The sequence below is a fragment of the Anoplopoma fimbria genome, chromosome 2 (assembly GCF_027596085.1).
Source record: "Anoplopoma fimbria isolate UVic2021 breed Golden Eagle Sablefish chromosome 2, Afim_UVic_2022, whole genome shotgun sequence".
Classification (NCBI taxonomy): domain Eukaryota; kingdom Metazoa; phylum Chordata; class Actinopteri; order Perciformes; family Anoplopomatidae; genus Anoplopoma; species Anoplopoma fimbria.
This window is the reverse complement of record NC_072450.1, coordinates 11,832,493-11,855,503: the sequence shown is the minus strand read 5'-3', so window position 1 is coordinate 11,855,503 and position 23,011 is coordinate 11,832,493. Positions and strand designations below refer to the sequence as shown.

General features: G+C 40.9%; 1 protein-coding gene across 1 annotated transcript in view; it reads right to left on the bottom strand.

The window, feature by feature from the left end:
• The window catches only part of igdcc4 (immunoglobulin superfamily, DCC subclass, member 4), a 47,912-nt gene that overhangs the window by 10,521 nt on the left and 14,380 nt on the right, over nt 1-23,011 (bottom strand). The window contains 10 exon segments of the mRNA XM_054617944.1: nt 81-260; nt 626-763; nt 1,249-1,413; nt 1,525-1,932; nt 3,026-3,178; nt 4,020-4,154; nt 7,546-7,679; nt 10,844-10,985; nt 16,187-16,261; nt 16,264-16,500. Coding sequence (XP_054473919.1) covers nt 81-260; nt 626-763; nt 1,249-1,413; nt 1,525-1,932; nt 3,026-3,178; nt 4,020-4,154; nt 7,546-7,679; nt 10,844-10,985; nt 16,187-16,261; nt 16,264-16,500 — 1,767 coding nt within the window.

The window sequence follows — 23,011 nt, the reverse complement described above, 5'->3', positions numbered from 1 at the left end:
CAATATATTACACAACCAGTGGGCACCCTGCATTGGAATAAACAAATGCTAAGAGAGTCAGGTATTGGTGTCTTCCTTACCCATGCTGTGGTCTCTGTTGTAGCGGGCTTGTGTTTGGTGCTGGGCCCACTCAGAGGGAACCCCAAAGCCAATGCCTGTCCCAGCTGCTATCCTCAGTCGGTACGCCTGGTTGGGCTGCAGCTCTCTTAGTGTGAACTGAGTCTCATTACCCCCAACTTCCACAGAGAACACAGTGTCCACTGTGGGAACACATAACACACTACTTCAAATGTCTTGTCTTTAAAGGACAAGACATTTGTCCTTTAAAGACAAGATTTTGAAAATGTTGTCTTTTCAAAATCTTGTTTTGAAAAGATTTTTCAAAACATTGAAAATGGTTCCATTGTTTCTGAGAAACTGCACTCTTAAGCCAATCTGAACTATTATCAGAAAAAGAAGAGAATCATAAAACATTTGTAAAGTAGGCTGCCAATATTTGTCTTTATCTGATGTGAATTTATTATTTCATGTGAAGAAACCAAAGATCTCCTGAATTATACTCTGTGAGTCACTAAATTATGCTTTCACTGGCAGGTCAACTTAATGTCCTGCAGGGGTTACTCACCCTGATCCAGAGTGCTATATTCAATGCGGTAGCGGGTAACAGCCCCTCGACTGTGCTGCGAGGACAATGGATGCCACATCAGCCTGATGTCTGTGGGGGAGGTGCTGACTATAGACAGCTGAGGAGGTGCACTTGGTACTGAAGGAGGGAATAGAGGGAGATACTGAACTGTTTGATGACACACATTCAAGGCATAACCTACGGACCTATAGACTGCTGATATCACAAAGCCATTTTAGACCTGTTTGTTGTGTTAACCCAGTTTTACAACTTGTGTTGTAATTGTCTTACAACAATGAAAGTTACCTTTTTGGTCACCTTACAATGTCTGATTCAGTGTTCGGTTGAACTGAGCGCCAACCTCTTGTGACACTTCTGGTTAAGTCTTGTGAAACTTTTTTAAAAGCTAAAATGTTCTGTTGAGTCCCCAGTGAGCTATTAATACTACTCTTTAAATTACAACTACAACATGTTCAACACGGATGATTCTGACGATTCATGAACTCTTAATAATCCTGAGGAGTGACAAGGTTGGCACAATATGATTTCTGCTCTATGAGTCTGTGAAGCATCCAGGGCTGGCATGATTGAACTAGTATGAGTTTATGAGTTTGATTACGCACCATCCTCCAGCAGCTCTACAGTAACAGGCAGGGATGGCCGACTGGCACCCTTGGGAGAGTAAGCCACCACAAAGAATGTGTAAGCAGTATGGGGGAGAAGCTCTTTGACATGATATTCTGTGGTGTCGTTGTTCATCGCAAACTGGTACTCCTCGTTGTCCGAGCCTGGAATGGATGAAAATATTCAAATCAAATACAATTTCAAGAAAATGTTGACATGCTTACTGTACGGCTACACACAAACACATACACGCACACACAAAATTAGAGACACACCTGCCGTTCGTTGGCAGTGCACAGAGTAACCGATGATTTGGTCCGCGTTGTACTCAGGTTTCTCCCAGGTGAGCAGGGCAGTTGTGCTGGAGGGCGTTGCAGACAGGTGGCGAGGAGGGCTGGGCAGACCTTCCCTCACAATAACCGTCAGCTTGGCAGTGGCACAGGCCGTGCCCAGACCGTTGTCTGCTATGCACTGGTAGTAGCCCTCATCCTCCAGTGCCAGCTGGTTGATGAGCAGGACTCCAGGGCTTTGGGTCTTCACTCGTCTAAATGACTTGATGGGCTGACCATCCTTAAGCCAGTGCAACACTGGAGGAGGTTCCCCAGAGCTGTTGCATACAAACCTGGCTGTGTTTCCTCGGGAGAGGGACACTGTCTCCGGGGGTTGGAGAATCACTGGAGGGGCTGTGGGAAGCAGGAAACAAATCCCATATTTAAAGGGGACACTGATTATCTGCACTATAAAATTAAAGGGACACCCCAAAGATATTGTGACGGGCGCAATGCAATTCAAAAAACTTGCTTCACTAGGCTTGTGTTACGTTTCCGGAAAAGGATAATTACAGTTTACGTTTTACAGTTTTTTGGCTGACTCAGATTTTCAGTCCGGGGGAGGCCGCTCAAGACTGCAGCGGCAGCAGGGAGGATATGGATGGTGGGGATCCCTCAGAACCTGAGCTGCCAAGAGCTTGTGGTGCCTTTGCTCAAATCGCCTTTCGATACCAACAAAAATATTAATATAATAAATAATTCTGCTGTAAAGAATGTCAGCATGTTTTTTTTGGGTTGGATACTGTCGCTGATGACTACCCTGTGACTGAGACTGCATGACATTTTTCCTCCTCACTGGGACAGAGGTGTGCTGGAGACCTTCTTCAGGATCAAAGACCAACTGGAAAAGACCACCTGGACCAGAAGGGCAATTTTTGCCATTGTATAATTGGGGAAGGCAGGATGATATAGAGGAGGGAAATTGCGTACAAAAAACACATTTCCACATCTTACTCTGAGAATTAAGGATTTATTTCGACCAACCAGAGTTGCTGATTTTGCAACAGTGATGAGACTAACAAAGTCATGTTTAGTAAGTATTTTTTATTCTTTCAAGTTCAAATGAAGGGTTTCACAATGAGTTAACATTGTAATTAAGCCTGTCTTAGTAAGAGAGAAACTTATATTTACAGGGTTTGTATTTTGATGATTAGGTGTAAGAATATTTCCTTAATGGACATTTTCTGAGTTTATTTTCTCTATTTAGCCAAAGTAAAAAACTTGCAGCTTGCTCACAATGCATCCTGATGTATGTAAGCACAGCCAACACGTGGGTTGTTATTTCTTCAGTGGACTACATTTACCATGGTCACTGATTGGAAATCCAACATAAAAGGTGGCACATTTTCTGTTTTAGGGTAAGCTGGCGACAGAGACTAGTCTCAATGAAGCAGCACTCAGAAATGTCTAATCCTTCATTATATACAGAACAAAACAAGTCTCTTACCAGACACATGCAGCTCAGCAGCAGCATTGATAAATTCTCTGGTCTTGGGCTTGTTGGCCCGGCAGACATAGACGCCGGCATGGTGGCGCCTTGTGTCCCTAATCACCAGGTTTGTTGCAAGGACAACCACATCAGTGGAAATGGGCCTTCCGTCTGATCAAAGAAGAAAGCAACAAAGAACAACAGGCTTTCAGTTGCCTGAGAAACAGCACAAAAGAGGGAGGCAGACGAGGATGTGACCTGTAATCCCATAGGTTGACCAACAGATGGCTCTGTGACTTTTCAGTCTGGGTTGACTGAGGTGTCTGCATTGGCATACTCCAAGGCTGTGTGAAAAAATCCTTCACTATTCACCATATAGACCACTATTTAGCTCGCCCGCCATTTTGTGCGGTTGTTGGATGCTTTACATAGAATGATCATCTACAATGTGAATTATCTTACTGTGACACATAAAAGATAGTGACTAAGCACAAAATATCACTTTGCATTGCACATGACCTGCATTACAGTAATGCAGTTTTTGACAGATGATCCAATGTATAGGATTCCCAAAAATGCTAATGTGGGAAGAATTTCAGATGCAGCACTGGATGTTGCCAGATAACAGTCCAAAGGAATTCTAATACTTTTCATATGACATCATTACCACCACGACTGTGTGTGTGTATGGGTGTGTCTGTGTGTGTGTGTGTGTGTGTGTGTGTGAGAAAGCTGCAGAGTGAATCAATAAGCGTGACTAATCATCTTATGTAAAGCATGACTCAATGCACAATAGAACAACAGAGGACTAGTTGAGGGGAGACAGCTCTCATCAGTAAAGCAACCACTTAACAGCCAAAGGCAAGCAAATCTGATCCTGACATGTTGATATTTGCTCTTTGTGTGTGAGACACAGATAGATCGATAGTGGGACACAGATAATGTATGAAAATACAACAGACGCAGTAAAAAAAAAGGACCAAGAAAGGAAAAGAGCATTTGTGGGCGTTACCTTGTCTGCTCCAGGACACCAGTGGCTTCGGCTGGCCTTGTGCCATACACTCCATCACAGCAGGACGGCCGAGCACGACTGTTGCATTCTGAGGGGGTGAAACAATGGCAACTCCATTCAGGGCTTCAGTAGAGCCTATAAGAAATAAAAGAAAGTTGCCTTGTTAGGAACATGGACTTGAGCATATTAACATTAAGCCCGCAAAGCATGGCTATGGGGGTTGACGTACTCATAGAATTGTGACGTGCAAGCAAATGAAGTGATGGCATTAGATCTGACATATGTCACTTGTAATGTCTCGCAATAGAGCTTCAAGTAATTTTCTTCTTGGGTTCCACAACAGCAAGAAAAGCACCAAGGGACAAAAGGCCAGGCACGCATGCCAACAAATGACATGTCACAAACAGTTGACTGATGAAAACACAATTTACTTGTCTGGATCATACAAAGAAGGCCGACCACTTTAATATGCTCTAGAAACAGGTGGTCTTAAAAATCTTTATTTAGCTAAATATTTTGCCAGCTAAATCAAATAGTAATTCCTTCTTTACAGGGCTTGTACAAATGTAATAAAGTCCATGAATATGAGATATGAGTTCACAGATAACTACAATCTGTTCATTGTGGAGGTTAGTTTATGGCATTTGCCAGTTACACTTACAGTCTATGGGCATATTTATGGGTTTTGCCGCCAAGCGTGAGTATAAAGAAAGCTTAAATGAGCTGGGGAGTGCTGAGGATGGTGCATGTTGACCAGTACAACCTGCATGTTACTAACATGATGCTAGTGTGTGCCAGGGTAGGCCAACTTACTCCCTCTTGGAGAAAGGGTGTCTGTGAGTTTAGCATGTTTGGAGTTTGACTTAGCATTTTAAGTTAACTATTGCACTGCCCGTTTGCGCCTTGCCCTTTTGCAGCTGGGGCCCCCTCAGAGCTGGCCGACTGCTTGGCTCCCCGCCGTGCTGCAGGAAAGTGAAGAGTAGTTTGGTTGTAACGTTAGGATATCCACATTACTGTTCGGAACAGCCCTATTGGTTGGTTTCTGGTATTGCTGCTTACAGCGTTGTCTGGGGGCGTGGCCATTAGTTAACTCATGGCCATTTGTTGCCTCCTGATTGCTTGGATCCTGGACCCTATGTGCTGCAGGGAGGTGAATAAGAGTTATTCTATCCAGCAGCAAACTGTAGTCAATGAGGGACCCCAATGGGCCAACAAAGACGCCACAGAAAAAGAGTCTCAACCCGGCATCTTGTAGCAGTAGGACTGAGGTAAATAATAAATGTCCCCAGACATCAAAGCAGAGAGCTGTTCTGTACTTTTAATCGATTTAGAACAGCCGATTGGCTAATTGTTGGTCCCCCCCGCTGCGCTGATCTATTCATTTTTAATACGAGAAACCACAGTTTCATGTCACAATGCTCGACTAATTAGTCGACACAAACTGGGTGAAGCTTGTTGATTTAAAGGTCTGGACCCAGACAACTCATACCTTGCACTAATTGGGGAACTTAAGCTCCGGCTAACCCATTTCCAAAATGCTCCTTGACTATCCGAAGAACAGATCGATTTAGAGACTCACGCGACGACAGAAGCATGAGAAAAGTAGGTGGCTGGTAGGTGGCTGTAAAGATGTGAACAAAAAACTTCAAAACAGTCCACAGTCCAAAAGCCATTTCTGACTCATTTCCTTTGGCCTCATCTGTCACCCTCCCGCTTTCCTTTTGTCTTTCTTGCAAAGGACACAAAGGCTGTGACTCAAATAGGACACAATGGTTCCCTCAGAGCAGCCAATTACAGCTGACTGATCTCTAGCTACAGAGGCAGATAATAAAACATGGCTTTAATGTGGGCTGCCGGATGGAGAAATCACACCTCACAATACTATTCACTGCACGTAATCCACTGATTCATGTCCAGGATGTAGTCCACCTGGGATTTAAATCAAAGAGGGAAGGGTCTACATAAATACATGTATAAATGTTTTCCCTACAGCACTTACTCACAACTTAAATAATGTTTGTATCTGAATTGCATATCTTGGGATGTGTCAAGCTCATATGTAGTCACTGAAATGAAACCTTGAATCATTTGTAATTGTTATGCGAAACAGGCAGAATGAGTCCTGTGGATGAAGAGATGAACAAACCGTGCCAAGCACTTATGGAAGGCTCTGTTGAAAGTGTAAGCCTACTGTCTGTCAACACTATTTTTCTTGATTGGTATGTGTTGCAGCAAATGAAGTCTGAAGGACAGGAGAGGTAAATGACAGCACTTGCATTAAATACAAAACATCAGCAGCTCAAAGTGCTTTGCGTAATAGAAATGCTTTTAATCAGAAATGAGAGGGAAATGTAGCGGAATAACATTGCATAAAGAACAATGGCAGAGGTTGCTGATGTTTGTGTCGGATTATAAAGGCAGTTTTTGACACCACAAGTAGTAAGTAGTGTTGAGAAAAGTTTCAGATCTTTAGAAAGTGTGTTGGAATTACATAACTGTACTTTGTTTTGTTCTAATTAAGAGAACAGTTGGGAGAGTGGCCTCCGGATGACCTGAGTGTCAATTTTTCTCAATCCTTTTCCTAATTGTATTAATTTAAAAAAATCTGTGCTGTAGTTCACCTTCAGTCAAAACCTATTTTATCTGCTGTCCAGCTTAATGAAAACAATGGCAATAAATAATTAAATATTCAACTATTCTTTTCTCAATTTCCCAGGGCCCTAGGCTACATCATAGAAAACAGCAATGACCAAGGTGCTCAAATAACTCTATGTGGTCTATATATGCAATATTTTCATCACATTACACCCATTCTATCCCCTCGTTCTGGTTATTTTAGAAGGGAATAGATAGAGAACATAACTATCATAATTCCCCATTCAAGCATGAAAGCATCTAAACGTGCAGCATCAGCTGTTCGTACAGCTGAAGTTACTACAGTCCTGAAACACAACACCCCAAATGTATTCAGAGCCACTGTTTCCTATTGTAATGCAATCCGTGATATTGTATACTCCACTCAAAGGATGTGTTTAGCTTCACTTGAATGGTTGACCTTAATTGTGCAAAATGATGGATGAGGAGAGTTTGACAATAGAATGCTGTATTCACATGTATCTGCTGATGAGGGAAGGTGTATGTGCCCACCTTAAATCTAAGTTTAAGGCGTGTATGTGCAATCATGATTTTGTGACATCACAACAAGTTTGGAAGACAATAATGCTTCAAAATATAACTTAAACAAGTGTTTTAATCTGCAATATTTTGATCACTCTGCAAAATATTTGCCAGAAACAATATTTTAGATATAGGTATATATTAGTCATTATAGTTTCAACACAAATCAAACATTACAAACACTGATTTACACACAATCACTGGCTCATAAAGGAGAGTGCCATTTTGTTAGCAATGGAGAAAAAACCTAATACATTTCAAGCTTCTAGTCCTCAAACTCATATTGGATGTTTTTGAGGATGGCCTGGCTGCCTATTCAAACACTATAAAGCACAGCAATAGACCTTACCTGTGGTGACAGTGAGCCTGGCTTCATGAGAGATGTCTCTCCCGGCAGAGTTGGAGGCGACACAGCGGTAGGAACCCTCATCCTCCGTGGTCACCTCCAGAATCTGGAGCACCCCGTTAAGAAGGGAAATGAACCTGATTTTCACAGGGCAAAACAGAGGAGAGGTGGCAGAGTGAGAAAGAGTAAGAAGGCAAATGACAGAGAGAGAAAAACAACTGAATAAATGGCTTAGTGCCCTGCAGCATGAAAAATACAGCTGATCAACTCTGCAGGGATCCCGCAGAGTCCTCACAGGACTCCATCCTTCTTTATGTCGGAAAGAGCCTAAGGTTGCAATTACATCATGCAACTCTAAAAAGTGACTGAAGGAATTTTTAACAGGAATAAAAATATCAAAGTAGTTTTCTATACAAAGACAACCACTCAAGCTTAATAAAAGCACAGAATACCCCATAAACAGTTTAACAGTAACAGTCCAAATTATTACATTTGTGTATCTTTTTGGTACAATGTATATTTGTGCTGTTGATATTCACTATCTCCACTATAATCCTACATGTCTACTTTTCACTCTCTTATGGAGAGCATGTTCTGGACACATTACTAAAGGCCCTCAGGGCCATGGCACACCCTCTTATCGTCTTGATCACAGCCTATTAATCCCAACCAAATGTTACCAGTGGTATCCTGTTTAGAAGAAAGGAAGAGGAAGGGAGCGGAAAGGTGGTGAGTAAAAGACAGAGGGAGAATAAAAAGGCAGTGAATGGGAAAAACTATGAATAAGAAAAAAGAGATAATGAGAGGAAGATAAAAAGGCCATGAACGAAGAGAAAAAGGGGGGCCGACATAGATGTAAAGGGGATAATAGTCAAGAGATGGCAGAGAGGCCAAGGGGGAGTAAAAAGGCACATTAGAGAAAGAGAACAGAGAGAGAAATGGTGATGTAGCAGCCATCCCTTGGCTCATCTTTGTGAGAGGCCATTAACAGCGCCTGAGGTTGGCGAACCACATCCCACCAATAAGACCTCATAAGCAGCGAGCTGTTTGCGGGTCATGCAGGGCCACAGCAGCCATTAGCACTTAGTCCGGTGCAATAAGGCTGGAAACAAATTCCAAGGCGCCGGAGCCAGTAGAGTCACACTGAAATGTCAATATCGTTAAGTGGCCCCATAAATGAGACTATTTGTGAGAGAGAGCTGACAGAGAGAGATCTGTCAAGGATATGGGAGCAGATGTATTTGTTGAAAATGTTAATTCCCCATCTGTAAGTGCACAGAAGGTCCATATTTAATTATTTTGTTATAACCTCAAGGTGATTCTACAATACTTTTCTGATAGTCGTTTAATTCCTGATTATTTACTTTGAAACAGTCCCATTGCGCGGAAATTTCTTGGACAGCCATGTGATTTTTCCAGCAAAAAGTGAGTCAATTCCCATTAACCCAATTGATGTGAGATTTTAAAATCCCCAACTTTACAGTAAAAATAAACATGTTTCCAGCCTGGTACATGGTAATTTAACAGGGGTTGGATTTTAATATATAACTTCCCTGTTTAAATTATATTAAGACTGTAAGATAGGCATAATTAAGGGCGCTTAGAGTGACAGATGGGTGCCTTCTCAGGTTGCCAGCTGCCTTTGCTCTGCTGCATCACCCGGGACTGCCTCAGCTCCACTGACGAGCCTCCACTGACGAGCCACCTCTTTGCCCATTTTTGGATTAGCTAGAAGTGAGATTTAATGAAACCAAACTCCCGATTATGTTCTGTCACTGCTTCACTGTCGTTTGAATCAAATTTAGAAATTTAACACCTGGCAAACACCAGCATAAATATTTGTTTTGTGAAACATAAATAAAATATGAATGTTTAAGCGATAAGTAACATAAGAAGTGTTCCCCACACATAGTTTTTATATGGGCGGGTCGCCCATATCGCTTCACTTATGGACTAGGTGAACAGCACCTGTCCTCATGCCATGGTCTCAGAAGCTGGTTATTGTTGTCCAAGACCATCTCAATAACCAACACAACATTTAGCCGTCACAAAATGAATGCAACACAACAGATAAACATCTTCCACTGCAATCGGCAAATGTCATCTTATTTGCTGAAAGGCTAATTGAAGTAAAAAAAATACCAATGAATCATTGCATCCCTAAACATCACCAGAAATTACATTTACATAACCACAAAATCGGACGTACGTTTGCGTGTTGTTTATTTTTTTTTTAATCACCTCAAAAATGCGTTAAAGCATAGACAAAGCAAGAGAAAGAGAGAAAGAGAGAGGCTGTAGCACAAAATTCACAACAGACGTTGCATAATTGATAATCATCGTAGACACGTAAGGACCATTATCTTGGCAAACCAACATCATGTTGAATGATAATCTAGTCATATCACCAAAGCCTACAGCACGCTCAATTCACAGCTTGGTACAAGCAGCATGAGAGAACTTAAAAGAAAACTGAAAAACTTAAATGTAATCAACAAGAAACTCCTCAATGCAGCCCTTGCTGTGCCTCAACAGGTGATTCTGAAATAATCTATGTCATGGAAGAATACATTTGGCTCTTTGTGAGCCAGTGACAAGTTCATACTTCTATTGCTACACCTGTGTAGCAATGATCCAAATGCTTTTTCGGTGAAAAAAGCATTTGTATGTATCAGAATGTTTGCGTGGAATAAATATAATACCACAGAGCTAACAAAGCTTGATAAACAAGGTCATTTATATATGGCATGTGCTTTAATATCTGATAATTTGTGCAACCCAGCATATGATTTTTTTTTGCAATTGAACTGTAAACTGACTGACACTACAATTGGTTATTGTTACAATTACTAGCTTTCATCTGGTCTTGGAGTTTTATCTGAACTTGGATTTAACCTTACATCCAAATGTGGAGAGCCACGGCAAACTTGAATTATACAGTACAGTAGTCAGCAAATCATATTCACTGAGGTTAGCTTGCATTCAATTCACTTGGCCTGTATGTTTCCCACATTAAGTATTTCAAAGAACTGTGGTTTAATATATTTTTGGGGAAGTAAAGTCATGTCCCATATGACTCATCATGTCAATCAGTGATGTGATGTCATTTTGTAATGGACAGTACAAGGACATCCATAAGGAAACACAAAGAAAAAGATGAAATATAACAATATGTACTCGAAATAAATGGGTTATAATCGAAATCTGAGCAAAAAAATAATCACATTGACACTGTAAGAAAATTAATAGACAGAAGAGCAAATAGATTAATAAGGTCAACAATAACATATAAACGGGTTACCTTGTCTCCTCAGGGACAGCCACTGTGTCCTTTGCCCAGGTAATAAGAGGTGTAGGTACTCCCTCAATCTGGCAATCGAAGCGAGCCACTCCCCCAGCAGGCACCGTTTGAGGTGACGGCTCCTGATGGAACTTAGACAGACCTGGTGGTATAGAGATGATAGAGGTCAGGGGGGTATCTATCAAAGCAAACTTGGTGATATCCCATAGGAAAGATACAAAAACTGGCCCATAAATAAATTGCTGTTCGTGCAAATGCTCTCTTTTAATGATCTGTAATGTGTGTGTGTCATGCCGGCTACCTTTGGGACACAGTTTGTTTGATGTACTAGGTCACACATAATGTGACTGACTGCTATTATCTTAAATACACACACGCGCGCGCCAAGTACACTAAATAAAATGGACTGCAAAAAAAAAAATTGGCTTGTCACAGAGGAAAAGGATTTGATACACATATTTGTGGGTTCAAGCCTTAATAAAACACAGCAAACAATCATCCCTTTCAGAGTTATTTCACTTGGTGTACTCTAAAAAAACAGCTTAATTAAGTTCTGAATCGGTCCATACAAGACTCCTGAAGATTGTTTTCAGGCCACTTTAGGGATTTTAAAAAACACTGTTTCAAATTTTGTAATTTAATTAAAGACTCGTCTTTTTCACACTTCAATGCCCTGATAAGGAGAAATATTGGGGATTAAATCAGGCTTGGCTAGATTATTTCTCTGTCCAGGTGAAGTCTTGGCAGGGCTCCAATTTCCACAGCCTCAACACATTCACACACAGGGGAAAGCGTCCTGCTATAGATTTATAGTGAGCACCAGGGGGCAGCAGAGAGGGCACTGTCTGAGGGCCTCTAACTTCTGACCCCAACAGGCTGTTGGAGAGAAGAACAAAACAAGTTTCAGGTCCCGGCTACTTCGCCTGTAGCTCTGACTGAGGAGTAGAGAGTGGGGGGTGGATCAAAGGAGAGCGCAGGGAAAGAACACAGAGAAGGCAACCAAAAGCAAGGAAAAAGCAGGAAGGTAACAGGGTGAGACTCAAAATCCCAGTTGATATAACGAGGCTAAAAATACAGTTTATATGTAGTAATGGCAGAAAACCAACATTAGCAACATTATACAATTCAATAGTGAATAAATAACTACATCTAAATCACAAAAATCAGTCGTTCTTTCTGTTTTTTCATAATGCTAATTTGAGGAGGATCTAATCACTGATAGGTATGGAAAACATTGCGTCATGCAAATTCTGGCTTTCGATATATTAACTGCAAATATTGGTATTGTCAGTAAGAGCTTCTTAGGATACCAACATTAGCATTTAGCACATAACACCCCTGTGCCTAAGTACAGTCCCACATACTGCTGCACTCTGTGTTCACAGCAAACGTGAAGTGGTCACAATGCCAACATGCAGTTGTAATAAGAAAGCTATCCCAATTTTCCGGACACGATTTCCTCCAAAACCACTTTAAGCTCAGGGAGACACAGGAGGGACTTTCCGAGATTACCCTAAACCCTGTCACACCAACTGTTGTTGCTGGCCATAGTAGCAGAAAGCATTTGATTCATTTCAGAAACACTTGCAATGTTTGTTGCGTAGTAAACTTTGCAGGAGGAGTTGAGTTAATTAGCCCCTGCCACTTCTTGCCATTACACAGAAAGATGCCAGATTACTCAAAAACAATAATTGCATCACACCCACTGTAACACTGCCAGAAGCAGTAAACAAATACAAATTCAATAAGCAGCAACTGCCTGACTCACAGTGTGTACTTCCTGAAGAGGTGAGTTTTCAGCCTGTGTTGAGTTGAGTTAATTAGCCCCTGCCACTTCTTGCCATTACACAGAAAGATGCCCTCAATTTATCACACCCACTGTAACACTGCCAGAGAGTGCCTGACTCACAGTGTGTGTGTGTGTGTGTGTGTGTGTGTGTGTGTGTGTGTGTGTACGTGTGTGTGTGTATGTGTCTAAACTTTGGTTGATGTGTGCAGAGCTACTTGACCTCAGTATTGACTCTAGTGTGGGCCTTGATGCTTGTACATGGACTGCTAGTGATTACATCACTGGATCACTGTGTGCATCTATGTGCACAAGTGTCAGGGGGTGGGGGTAGTGGGGGGTCTGTACGTGAGTGGTAAACAACAGCTGATAAGCGAGAGTGCACATTAGCACACTTTAATGCAAAGGGGGCGTGCGGTGTTCGAAAAAGACACTTTGCCCATGCTGTGATGGAACAATGGCGACTGACTGGGCTTCCAACTCCACTCTGTCAAAGCATAATCATATTAGTCTTTTCCCAGGCCTCTTTGAGAGCCCCTCACAATGAAATTCCATGACAGAACAGCCCAGCACCTTGCTGTTTTTCAGAGTAACACTACCAACAAAAGGTGACATATCAAGCCACAGGGCCAAAATAAATGTCCAATTGTTTCCTAGCAACAAGGTCTTTCTATGCTTAAAAAACATTTTCAGGCAGCTCCTTGGTCACTGCTCTTTGTAAAGCGTGTAACCCATAAATGCACTACACAAAAATCTCACCATCTTGCCTTTCTTTGCTCCCTCTCATTTGTCTTTTTTCCATTGCTTCTCTCTCTTCTGCCCTGGACTCTTACCCTGACTCTTGCTCTGTCTTTTTCCGTCCCTCTGTCTATGCCCCACTCTTTGGCCCCACAGCTATCAGATTGCAGTGTTTTTCCCCTCCCCTTGTGCAAGCAGATAATTTCACCCGTGACCTCTTTGCTACCCAACTTTCAGGCTGACTAACAGTTTGAGAACCCATGTAGCATACCACTAGCCTCAACAGATATTTGTAATAGCAAATGGGAAATAAGTGCGGTATGAAATTTGAATTTCCCATTTACATTACAATGCCCTTTTTAAAATGTATAAAGGTGCTCAATTCTATCAGTTTTGGCATTCATATAGGAATGACACTAATTCTGTGGTTCATCTTTTTTTAATTAAAAATGTTTCAGCCTGGAAATCTTCTCAGAGTATAAGATGTACAAACTGACATTTAAAATCATGAAAAGTGATTTCTCGACTCCTTTTCATCTTTACAAAAGCATCGGGTGCAAAGAGATGGACATTTTGAGTCTAATGAAGATTGTATGCAGTAGTGCATTTCAAAATAAGAATTTACTTAAATCATGTGAGTTGAAAAGAAAGAGGCAGTCAAATCACAAAAATGCTTGTACAAAAAATGTGTGCAAAATATCACTCTCTGTAGCTTGAAATATAAAAGAATGTCTACAATGTCCTTTGTAAAGCAAGCGCAAAAACATAAACGTGTTAAGTACACATAGCTTGTTTGTATGGAGAAGAGAGCACACTTTTTATGATTATGATATCATCTATTTGACTGTAATGGGTTGCAAAAGCTGGTAGGAATTAGGAAATATTGACATTCACCTCAGCAGTCTCATAATGAGAAAGGTTAATTGGTCTAACTAACATTAAAAGCGGCTTTTTTTTCCTGCATCATCATTTACCAGTGGATGTGTTTGGAAAATCCAATGTGCACACTGTACGCCGCCTCTGGCATTTTGTAGCGAGAAAAGGAAGTTAGAGAATGAAATACTGTTTACCCCCATCTGGAGACTGAGCCGATCTCTTTCACTGTGTCTCTCCCTTTGCAACACTTTCACATATTTCTGGCGAGGCCTCATGCATCATATACAGCGACGAGGAAACTGGAGCAGGTGGGTTTCGTAATGTGTTTTCACAGATGTGATCTCTGCTACGTTCTCTCAGTCTCAGTCTCATTTCTGCAGGCAAGGACGCAGTAGGAAATGAGAATGTCCGTTCAATGTCAATGTTGAGGCAGTTCGGCCTCGACCTCCTACACACTGGGTACATCTATCTCATCGCCTCTCGTCACTGATTTAATTCGAAAGCCATGCACACATATATGCACGTATACACAGACGCAAACTGAAGGTCATTCTTAATGGTCTCTTCCGCCTTTCCTTTCACCAACACCGCAAACTCTCTTCAGCCTTTTCACCATTCATCTCCTCCCCCCCCCTCCTTTAGTCCTTATTGTCCCTCAAACAAGAGATCCTCATAAATAGGCATGTGACAGCTGACAAAAGCAGGGGCATCCACAAAGGATACTGTCTCATTTACACAAAGCTAATGACTAAATAAAGACAACCACTTAAGAGTGAGAGTGAGAGAGAAAGAGGCATCCTTGGAGGGGAGATTAGAAAGCTACAGCTTTTGCTCTCGTCCCTCACACCCGCATCTCTCTTTTCATTTCTTCCATTTCCACCCACTCTTCTTCTTTTGCTGTGTGTCTTTGAAAACTCTGTTGTTTAAAAGTGTACCTGTTCCCAGGACACTTGTTAGCGCTCCACAAGAGGATAAGTCTCCTATTTGAGGCGGAGGAGAAACAAGTTCATCTCCACCCATGCAAGGAAATTCCCTTGACAAATCTTATAAATCACATTTTCTGTGCGCGCGTCTGTGTGTGCATATTCCCAAATGAAGGCTTTAAATGGATGAATGAATCAAACAAATACCCTTTCATAACTTCAGTGATGCTGCAACCTTTCTCTTCTTGCATTTCAAGCATTTTGACTGCCACGACACATACAGACACAACAATGCATGTGGCAACACAGCTGTATTTTTTTTTTTTTTACAGTATTTTCATACGGTATGATCACATTTTTTAGGTAGTAGTACCTCAATAATATGAGTTACTTTGTCTCTTATCCCTTGTAGTTGTTTAGTGCTATAATCTAACCTCATGAACATATCTCCCACTTTAAGATTACTTTCAATAAAAATAAAAAAATATCTCCAAATGTCCTGTTTTGCCAGACCAAGAGTTAAAAAAAACAACTAAGATATGCAGTTTACAATCATAGAAGAAAAAAGCAGCAAATATGACAATGTGAAAAGCTGGATATTTTTACTTTACAAAAATAGCTTAAATGATTAATCTGCTGTCAGAACTGTTGTGGATACATTTTCTGTGGCTTAACTAATCGATTAATTTACTAATAGTTTCAGTTTTGCTACATCTATTTTTTTCCAAAGCAGCTCTGCCAATGAGAGATTGTTAAACTATCCATCTATCTATCGAAAAGCTTCCTACATTTCTATTCACATGCATTTGGTGAAAGGCTGGACATATGCTGGACAAATCAATAGTGTATCAGAGAGACAGAAAAACACAGAAAGACAGAAAAAAAAGAATTATATTACACAATTTGCGCTTTCAGGTTAATCGAGGCCCTACTTTTGCAGCGTGCACCCTTCGGTTTTCATTCTTGCTCACTAATCAAAACAAACTGCAGGACTTGTAAATGTATCTGCTGGATACCTACTTGCTAGGAGAACATTTACAGTCCGGCTGGTCAGGGCTCCCAGGGCGCTGGCAATCACACAGCTGTAGCCCCCTCCATGCCCTGGGGAGGCTGGCCACCCTTAGAGGTTGACAGCAGTATGAGGGATCCGTTGGCCAAATACTGCAGGAAGTCACTCCCCTCCAAAGGCAGAGGCTGGCCATCCTGAAACCAGGTGATATTAAAAGGTGTTTCACTGGCCCCGAGGTTGCAGTCCAGCAACAGGGGCAAACCCGGCTCCAACACTACATGGCTGGGCCCAGCCCCGCAGCTCAGCTCCACCGAAACAGGCTTTTCTGTGTGGGACAGAGACAGAAAAGTTTAATAACCTAAAAAAACGTGTCCCCAAATTTTCACTTTTGAATGCATTTGTCCGTGTTATTTGTCCACAACAATGATTATAAAAAAACGTATTTACACAGCACCTTTGCAATACACCGACAACAAAGTACTTTACAATAAAAACATTTAAAACACAAAGTGAATGAAACAAACTAAAAGCCAAAAACTATATACATAATAGAACACTGAGTACAACTAAACAAAAAAAAGACATAAAAGAAATGCATTTATTAAACATAAGGTTTATTAAAAGTGATTTAAAAGACAAGGCAGAGTTTGCAGCCCTGATCTCCTCAGGTATTTCATTAGAAAGTTTAAGAGCTCCGACTGCAAAGGCTCTATTGCCTTTATGTATGAAATCTGACCTTGGAACAGAGGATATCAGGGTGCGGGAAGGGATACAGGGCAACAAGAGATCCAATAAACAACTTGGTGCAAGGCCTCTAAGGGATTTGCAAGTTATCAATAACATCTTGGAATTAATTCTAAACGCATGGGAGCCAGGGTGGGTGAAATGTGATCATGTTTCCTAACCCACGTCAAAACCCTCTTCAAAATAAGCAGGGCTCTGGATGAGCTGGAGGCAGGAGAGGGATGTTTAACTGATGCCAGAGATCAAGGAATTACAGTAGTGTCATCAGCTAGTTATGAAGGTGTGGATAACGGTGTCTAGATTTTGGGGAGAAAGAAATGGTCTAATTAACGATATGTCTCTGATGATGAAAGCAGGATTGAACCTTTGATATAAACTGAGATTTTGGATTAAAAAAATCATACCAAGATTTTGGCAATGCTGAGTTATTGAATGAAAGTGAAACAGAACTGTTAGATTTTTGGGTGATTGCACTATCTTGACCTATGATGTTTAACTCTCTATTTTAAGCATTTACCAGCAAGAAATGTTGTGACATCCACTTGAGAATGTCATGAAGGCAGTTTAGAAGGTAGGGTCACATCTTAAATACATCTGAATGTCATCTGCGTAAAAATAGAAACTCACAATATATCTTGCTATGAGTTGGCCAAGAGGGAGCATGAATGTGGAAAACAGTACTGGACTCAGCCCTCACAGTGAAAACCTTTTGCAGCCTGCCTTGAATCAGCAATACCAACACCTGTCTTTATAGCTCAGACCTAAACCATTGCAGAGCAGTACACTTAGATCCAAGAGAAGAAGAATGGTTTCATGGCCATGCTGACGGCAATAAGTCATTAAAGTCATTTGTCTTTTTTTTCCGAAACCAGATTGGAATTTTTTAAAGATATTGTTTGCATGAATCAAAGCCAGCAGCTGATCAGCTAGAACATTTTTCTTAAACCTTAGATACAATGGGAGCTTAGAAATGGGTCTTAATTTCTAAAGTCAGAAGAATCAAGAGACAGCCTTTTTAAAAGTGGTTGAGCAATAGCAGTTTAAAAAAATTCACGAACACAACTTGTTGACAGAGAGTAGTTTATAATTTCCAGAATAGATGGGGGTCACTGCTAAAAATGTCTTTTAGAAATTTTACAGGGAAAATATCTAAAAGACAGGTTGAGGGTTTCATTTCCATTAACGGATCAATTAGTGTAGATGGAGAAATTGGTAAATAAGGGACACTGGACTTTTTAACGGGAGAATAAGGAGAAACATTAGACTTCTTATGTTTGAGATCTTCTGTGTAAAAAAGGAAAGAAATTCTTCAGATTTCTTTGGGGCAACTAATATCTGGCCTGGAGATGATTAATGACACGGTCATGAATGATCAACAACATTCTAGGACTGGGCTGATTGTTGTCAAATTAAGTAGCGAAATTTACAGAGCCTCTCTGCAACCATCTGTAGCAACCTTATTATTGCTCTGTAAACACAATGACAGCTAAGCTATAAACTAGATATTGCCCTTTCTCCTTCGTCGATCCACTTATTCACACATCTGCGTCATTTGTCATTGTTGGCTATTTTTGTATAAGTTTTCGATTTCAGCGTTTGACAATTTGTAATTTTATAGCACAACTTCAATATGATCAATAGTGTTGCTAGCACAGATGGACAGGGGTAGTGCCTTCCAGAAGCAGGTTTTTTGGGGGACAGAGAGGAGGCCAGAAAAGGTGGAGGATGAGCTCTGAAAATGAATTGGCTGCAGCGGTATTGAAGGGATTTGTATGTCAGCAGCAGGACATTAAAGTCTGTGAGAGAGGGGGAGTCCTGGAGTGAGAGGTTGATGAGCTGGTGTGAGATGAGCGCAGTGCTACATAAACTGCCCTCTAAGGAGATGTTGTTGTTTAACCACAGCAATTTTGCTATGTTGAAACTTTGTAATTTTTATTCTTCCAAAACAAAAGTTTGAAAAGGAAGTTACAAATGATTTGAAAATGAATGTTTTTAATCATGGTCATGCTGTGTATGTTTTAACACACTACCATCAGTTTCTCCTTTCTTTATATTTCTGTATCTCACCTAAAGGTTGGTATTGTTTCTGTGTTTTTTTCACTCTATTTTTCAACATTCAGTTCTTTGAAGAAGAAGATGGGTAGAAGGGTGAAGGAAATAGTTAAAGATCCTAGAAGGAAAGAGAATTAATGAAAAAAAGGAAAAGATCAAGAGGGAATTGGCAATGGGAGATAAAAAGAACCGAAAAACTTCAAAACTTGACCGACACTTTGGCAGTTAATTATAGATGAAACAGGCTGGATGGCATTAGACGAATAAGGTAAAACCATGAAAAGTAAGGGACAATAGTAGCTCTAGATTGCACTATACTTCCAGAAGTATTTAATTATCAGAAGCTTAGGTACAGTACAGTAAGTTACAATTATGATAATACATCAAATAGGTATCCTTATTGTCTGACCTCCTCTATAGAAAAACATGGCAGCTGATGAATGTGTCCTGCTCTGTCAGATGAAAGTTGTCTTTGTGAATGTGGAGGCTTTTCATTCTTTGAGAAAAAACAACAAATAAGAGGTAATAAAGACCCAAACCCCTGTTTTTCAACTTAAATCCAATGCATATGGATATGTAGTAGTGTTGCTGATGGATTTAGGTCTTAATCTTGACATTTTAATCCAAAGTATTTCAATTCTAAATATTTTGTTACAAATCATTATATTATTCAATTCATTCATACACTGTTGTCTCAGCGTTGGAAAGCACATTGCTATTGCCGTCATTAAAACTGATTAAGCAGATTTTGTAAGGTTCTGATGTCTTCCTTTAATGTCCACAAAAAAGAGAGAAAAGTCTTGAGCTGTGATGCGATTGTAACGCTACACTGATTATAGAAAATGAGCCGACGGTAGACTAGAAAGACCGCCGGGGTCGCTGAGCCGGTATTTCTGTTTATCAGATGAAAGAGCTGATTGGCTCTTAGATGTGACAACAAACGACTCGTTTTGTAGAAATCCTATTTTTCTGTGGAATTGTGATACTTGACACTAAATTGTTGGCTACTAGTTCCATATTGTGAAATGAAGGTTTAAACTAAAAACGTCTCATGTGTGATTGATTATAATAAAGCTGATTTATACAACGCATAAAAACGAGTGTCAAAGTGTTAATAGTAAGAACAAAGGATAGCATACAATGCTAGATACAAGCACAACTGTGTCCTTGAAGAAGAAGGCGGCTGAAAATGACTTGATAACAGTTTATTTTCAACAGCCCCTGCGGCTCCTCTTGTCCACTTTCCAGGCGAGGCGCAGCTCATCTTGAACAAGCCTCATAAGTGCAACACACAGTCAGCAGTCGCTCTTGAAAATAGAAGGCAGCCGGATCAACTTGTGACCACCTTGTCTGTGTACTTCAGTGCAGTTTGGAATTTGCAAGAGCTTTCAAGAACGACCGCTGCACTCCATGGTATCCTATGTCTCAGAATCCGGTATGTTTTTGGCCATAGACTCTATATGAGAAGGTTTTGACACTGTAATGAAAACATAAACAATGCAACATTCACGAGGACAGCTACCTTTTTTCTATTTCTATTTTCAACTGCTGTCGTAACTACAACAACCACAGACACATTCGGCTGAAAGTCGCCAGTTAACAGAGTCGCTTGATAAACCGAAACAGCGGGCACAACATAGGCAGACGACACCCTGTGCAGCCAGGAAGGCATTACCTCCCCCGTGGTGTATACGCAGTCTATGATGCAACCAGTTGCAACTTTGATGGGCGGAGTCTGACGCTCCATGCAGAGAATAACGTAACTTCAAATGACGTAACTGATCTGCCAGAACAACCACAGACTGTATATAAGAATTTTACTTTACAGTGTTATATCCAAACGTTAGACATGGTTTTGTGAGGTGCCACTGCAACAATGGAGGATTGTTTACTTCCGCCTACAGTCCAAAGATTAATTAAATTAAGTCACTTCAAATGTCTTTTCCATGGAGTCATTTGTACATGTGCAAGTAATATCATTTTAAGTTCTCTTGTACAGTCCATTTGACAAACCTCCTCATGAATACAGCTTAGAAACCATTTTCTCACTTACACATACATTAGCACACACACATACACACAGGCGGGTTTCTTTCAGCTCTTTCTCCAGGATTAATTAAGTTAATGGGAGATGGAATTTTTTTCCTTGATTAAATGAGGCTTGACCGAGGGTTCACTTCCTGATGAAGAGCCTGTGTAATGCTGAGAAAGACTGTACAGCGCTCTGGCAAACACACACACACACACACACACACATACACGCCATGGAGGCAAGACAACATAAACGTGCATTACACACACATGCACCCAAAATCCCATACAAACAGAGACACATAGAGACACACGTGTAAGGAACACTAAAACACTCAAAATCTTGTAGGAACAAAAACACTACTGTGCAAGGGCGCCAACACACACTGACACAGATCACCTCACGAGCTCCTCTCTTCCTCAATCCCATTTTCACTAATTAGGTCTCATTAAGTCATTAAAACGTTAGCAGCCATTTCCCAGCTTACTGCCAATGGTTTCAATTGGAAAAGGTGGGGATCATTCAGCATTGGATATGGAAGCCATTACGTCTCAACAAACTGGTGTAGATGTGTGATGAGCAACATGCAAATGGAAAAGAAACAGGAAAACAAAAATTCTTTTTTAGGGTAAGACATTTAGGGTACACCATAAAATATACATTTTAGATAAGATGAAATAAAAAAGTTTCTGTAACAGGAAGTCTAATTAGAGGACTAGCATGTCTCGCTATTCTTTAAAAAAAATAAGCATGGTAGGCACATCATATTTCAAGTAGTGGCTATTTCATCTAGGAATAAAAACACTTAAGACTGAGACAAACATTCGCACCAGAAAGCTTGACATGCCCTAGATTTGTGCAGCAAACACACATATACACACAAATTCACACCCTGATATGTACCCACATGCCCATTATGACACACACAGACGAATGTACGCCCACATAGTAACTGCCAATGTCTCATGCAATTTAACTGTAAAAGTGGGAACTGCTGGAAAGGACAGGGTGCACTCTGGGATATAGTAGCAGCTGTGCCGTTCCACTGAGCTCTAGTGAATGGATTGTGATGGCACTGTGCCGAGAGGTTCATAGCTTACTCTAAGTAGACAGAGGACAGTGGTTTACAAACCGTCGAGGATGAAATAAAGCACGACAGATAACAGGAAAAAAACTGACAAAAAAAACAACTAGGGGACCATCTTGCGATGGGATCACAGAACCCACGACACCGAATCAGGCCAAGGGCTTAAAGACGGGGGGCAATGGCCACTTCATCACTTCATACTCCCCTACTTATGGCACCGTTGTTTCGACCACACCCATCTTTCAACTCTGCCTTCATTTTGAGCTTGACTAGGCCTCCAAACTGTAAAGTTTGGTGTCTACTCAAAACTTCCTCTGTGATAGTTCCTGCTACAGAAGGTGTCTCCAGGATCCCATTTTGCAACGAATCACACAGATTAAGAGGGTGAAAACAATACCAGCCTTGTTGTCATGGCTGGTAAAGAAGCAAACAAGCATACATTTTACAGTGCCCATGTCACCAATCAGTAACAATTTTGATAACTAATCTGGATTCGTAATGGCTTTTTAATTGCGGCAATAACAGTTATGTGGATAACGAATACAGTGGTGCTATGATCCCCAAGATGTTTAGTGTACATACTGCTATAGATCAGGTGAATAAATGGATAGATTAAAGACTGATTTGTAGTCTTATTCACAAGGAAATACACAAAGCAAGAGAGACAGAAGATAAACAAAACCAACACAGACAAAGAAACTAACATTCAATGTCCGTCACTCAGGCAGAGAAGAAGAGAGAAAAGGCCGGGGAAATGGAGAAGTTAGGAGGGCAGTCTTGATACCATCGACACTATTCAGCTGGTCCATTTCTGTTAATGGATCAGCTTTTCCCAAAATGTTTGGGAGAACAGAAGGAGAAAGAGGAGGAGTAGGGGGAGAGTGATCCAACACAGTGAATATTTCAACCAGCCCAGCTCAC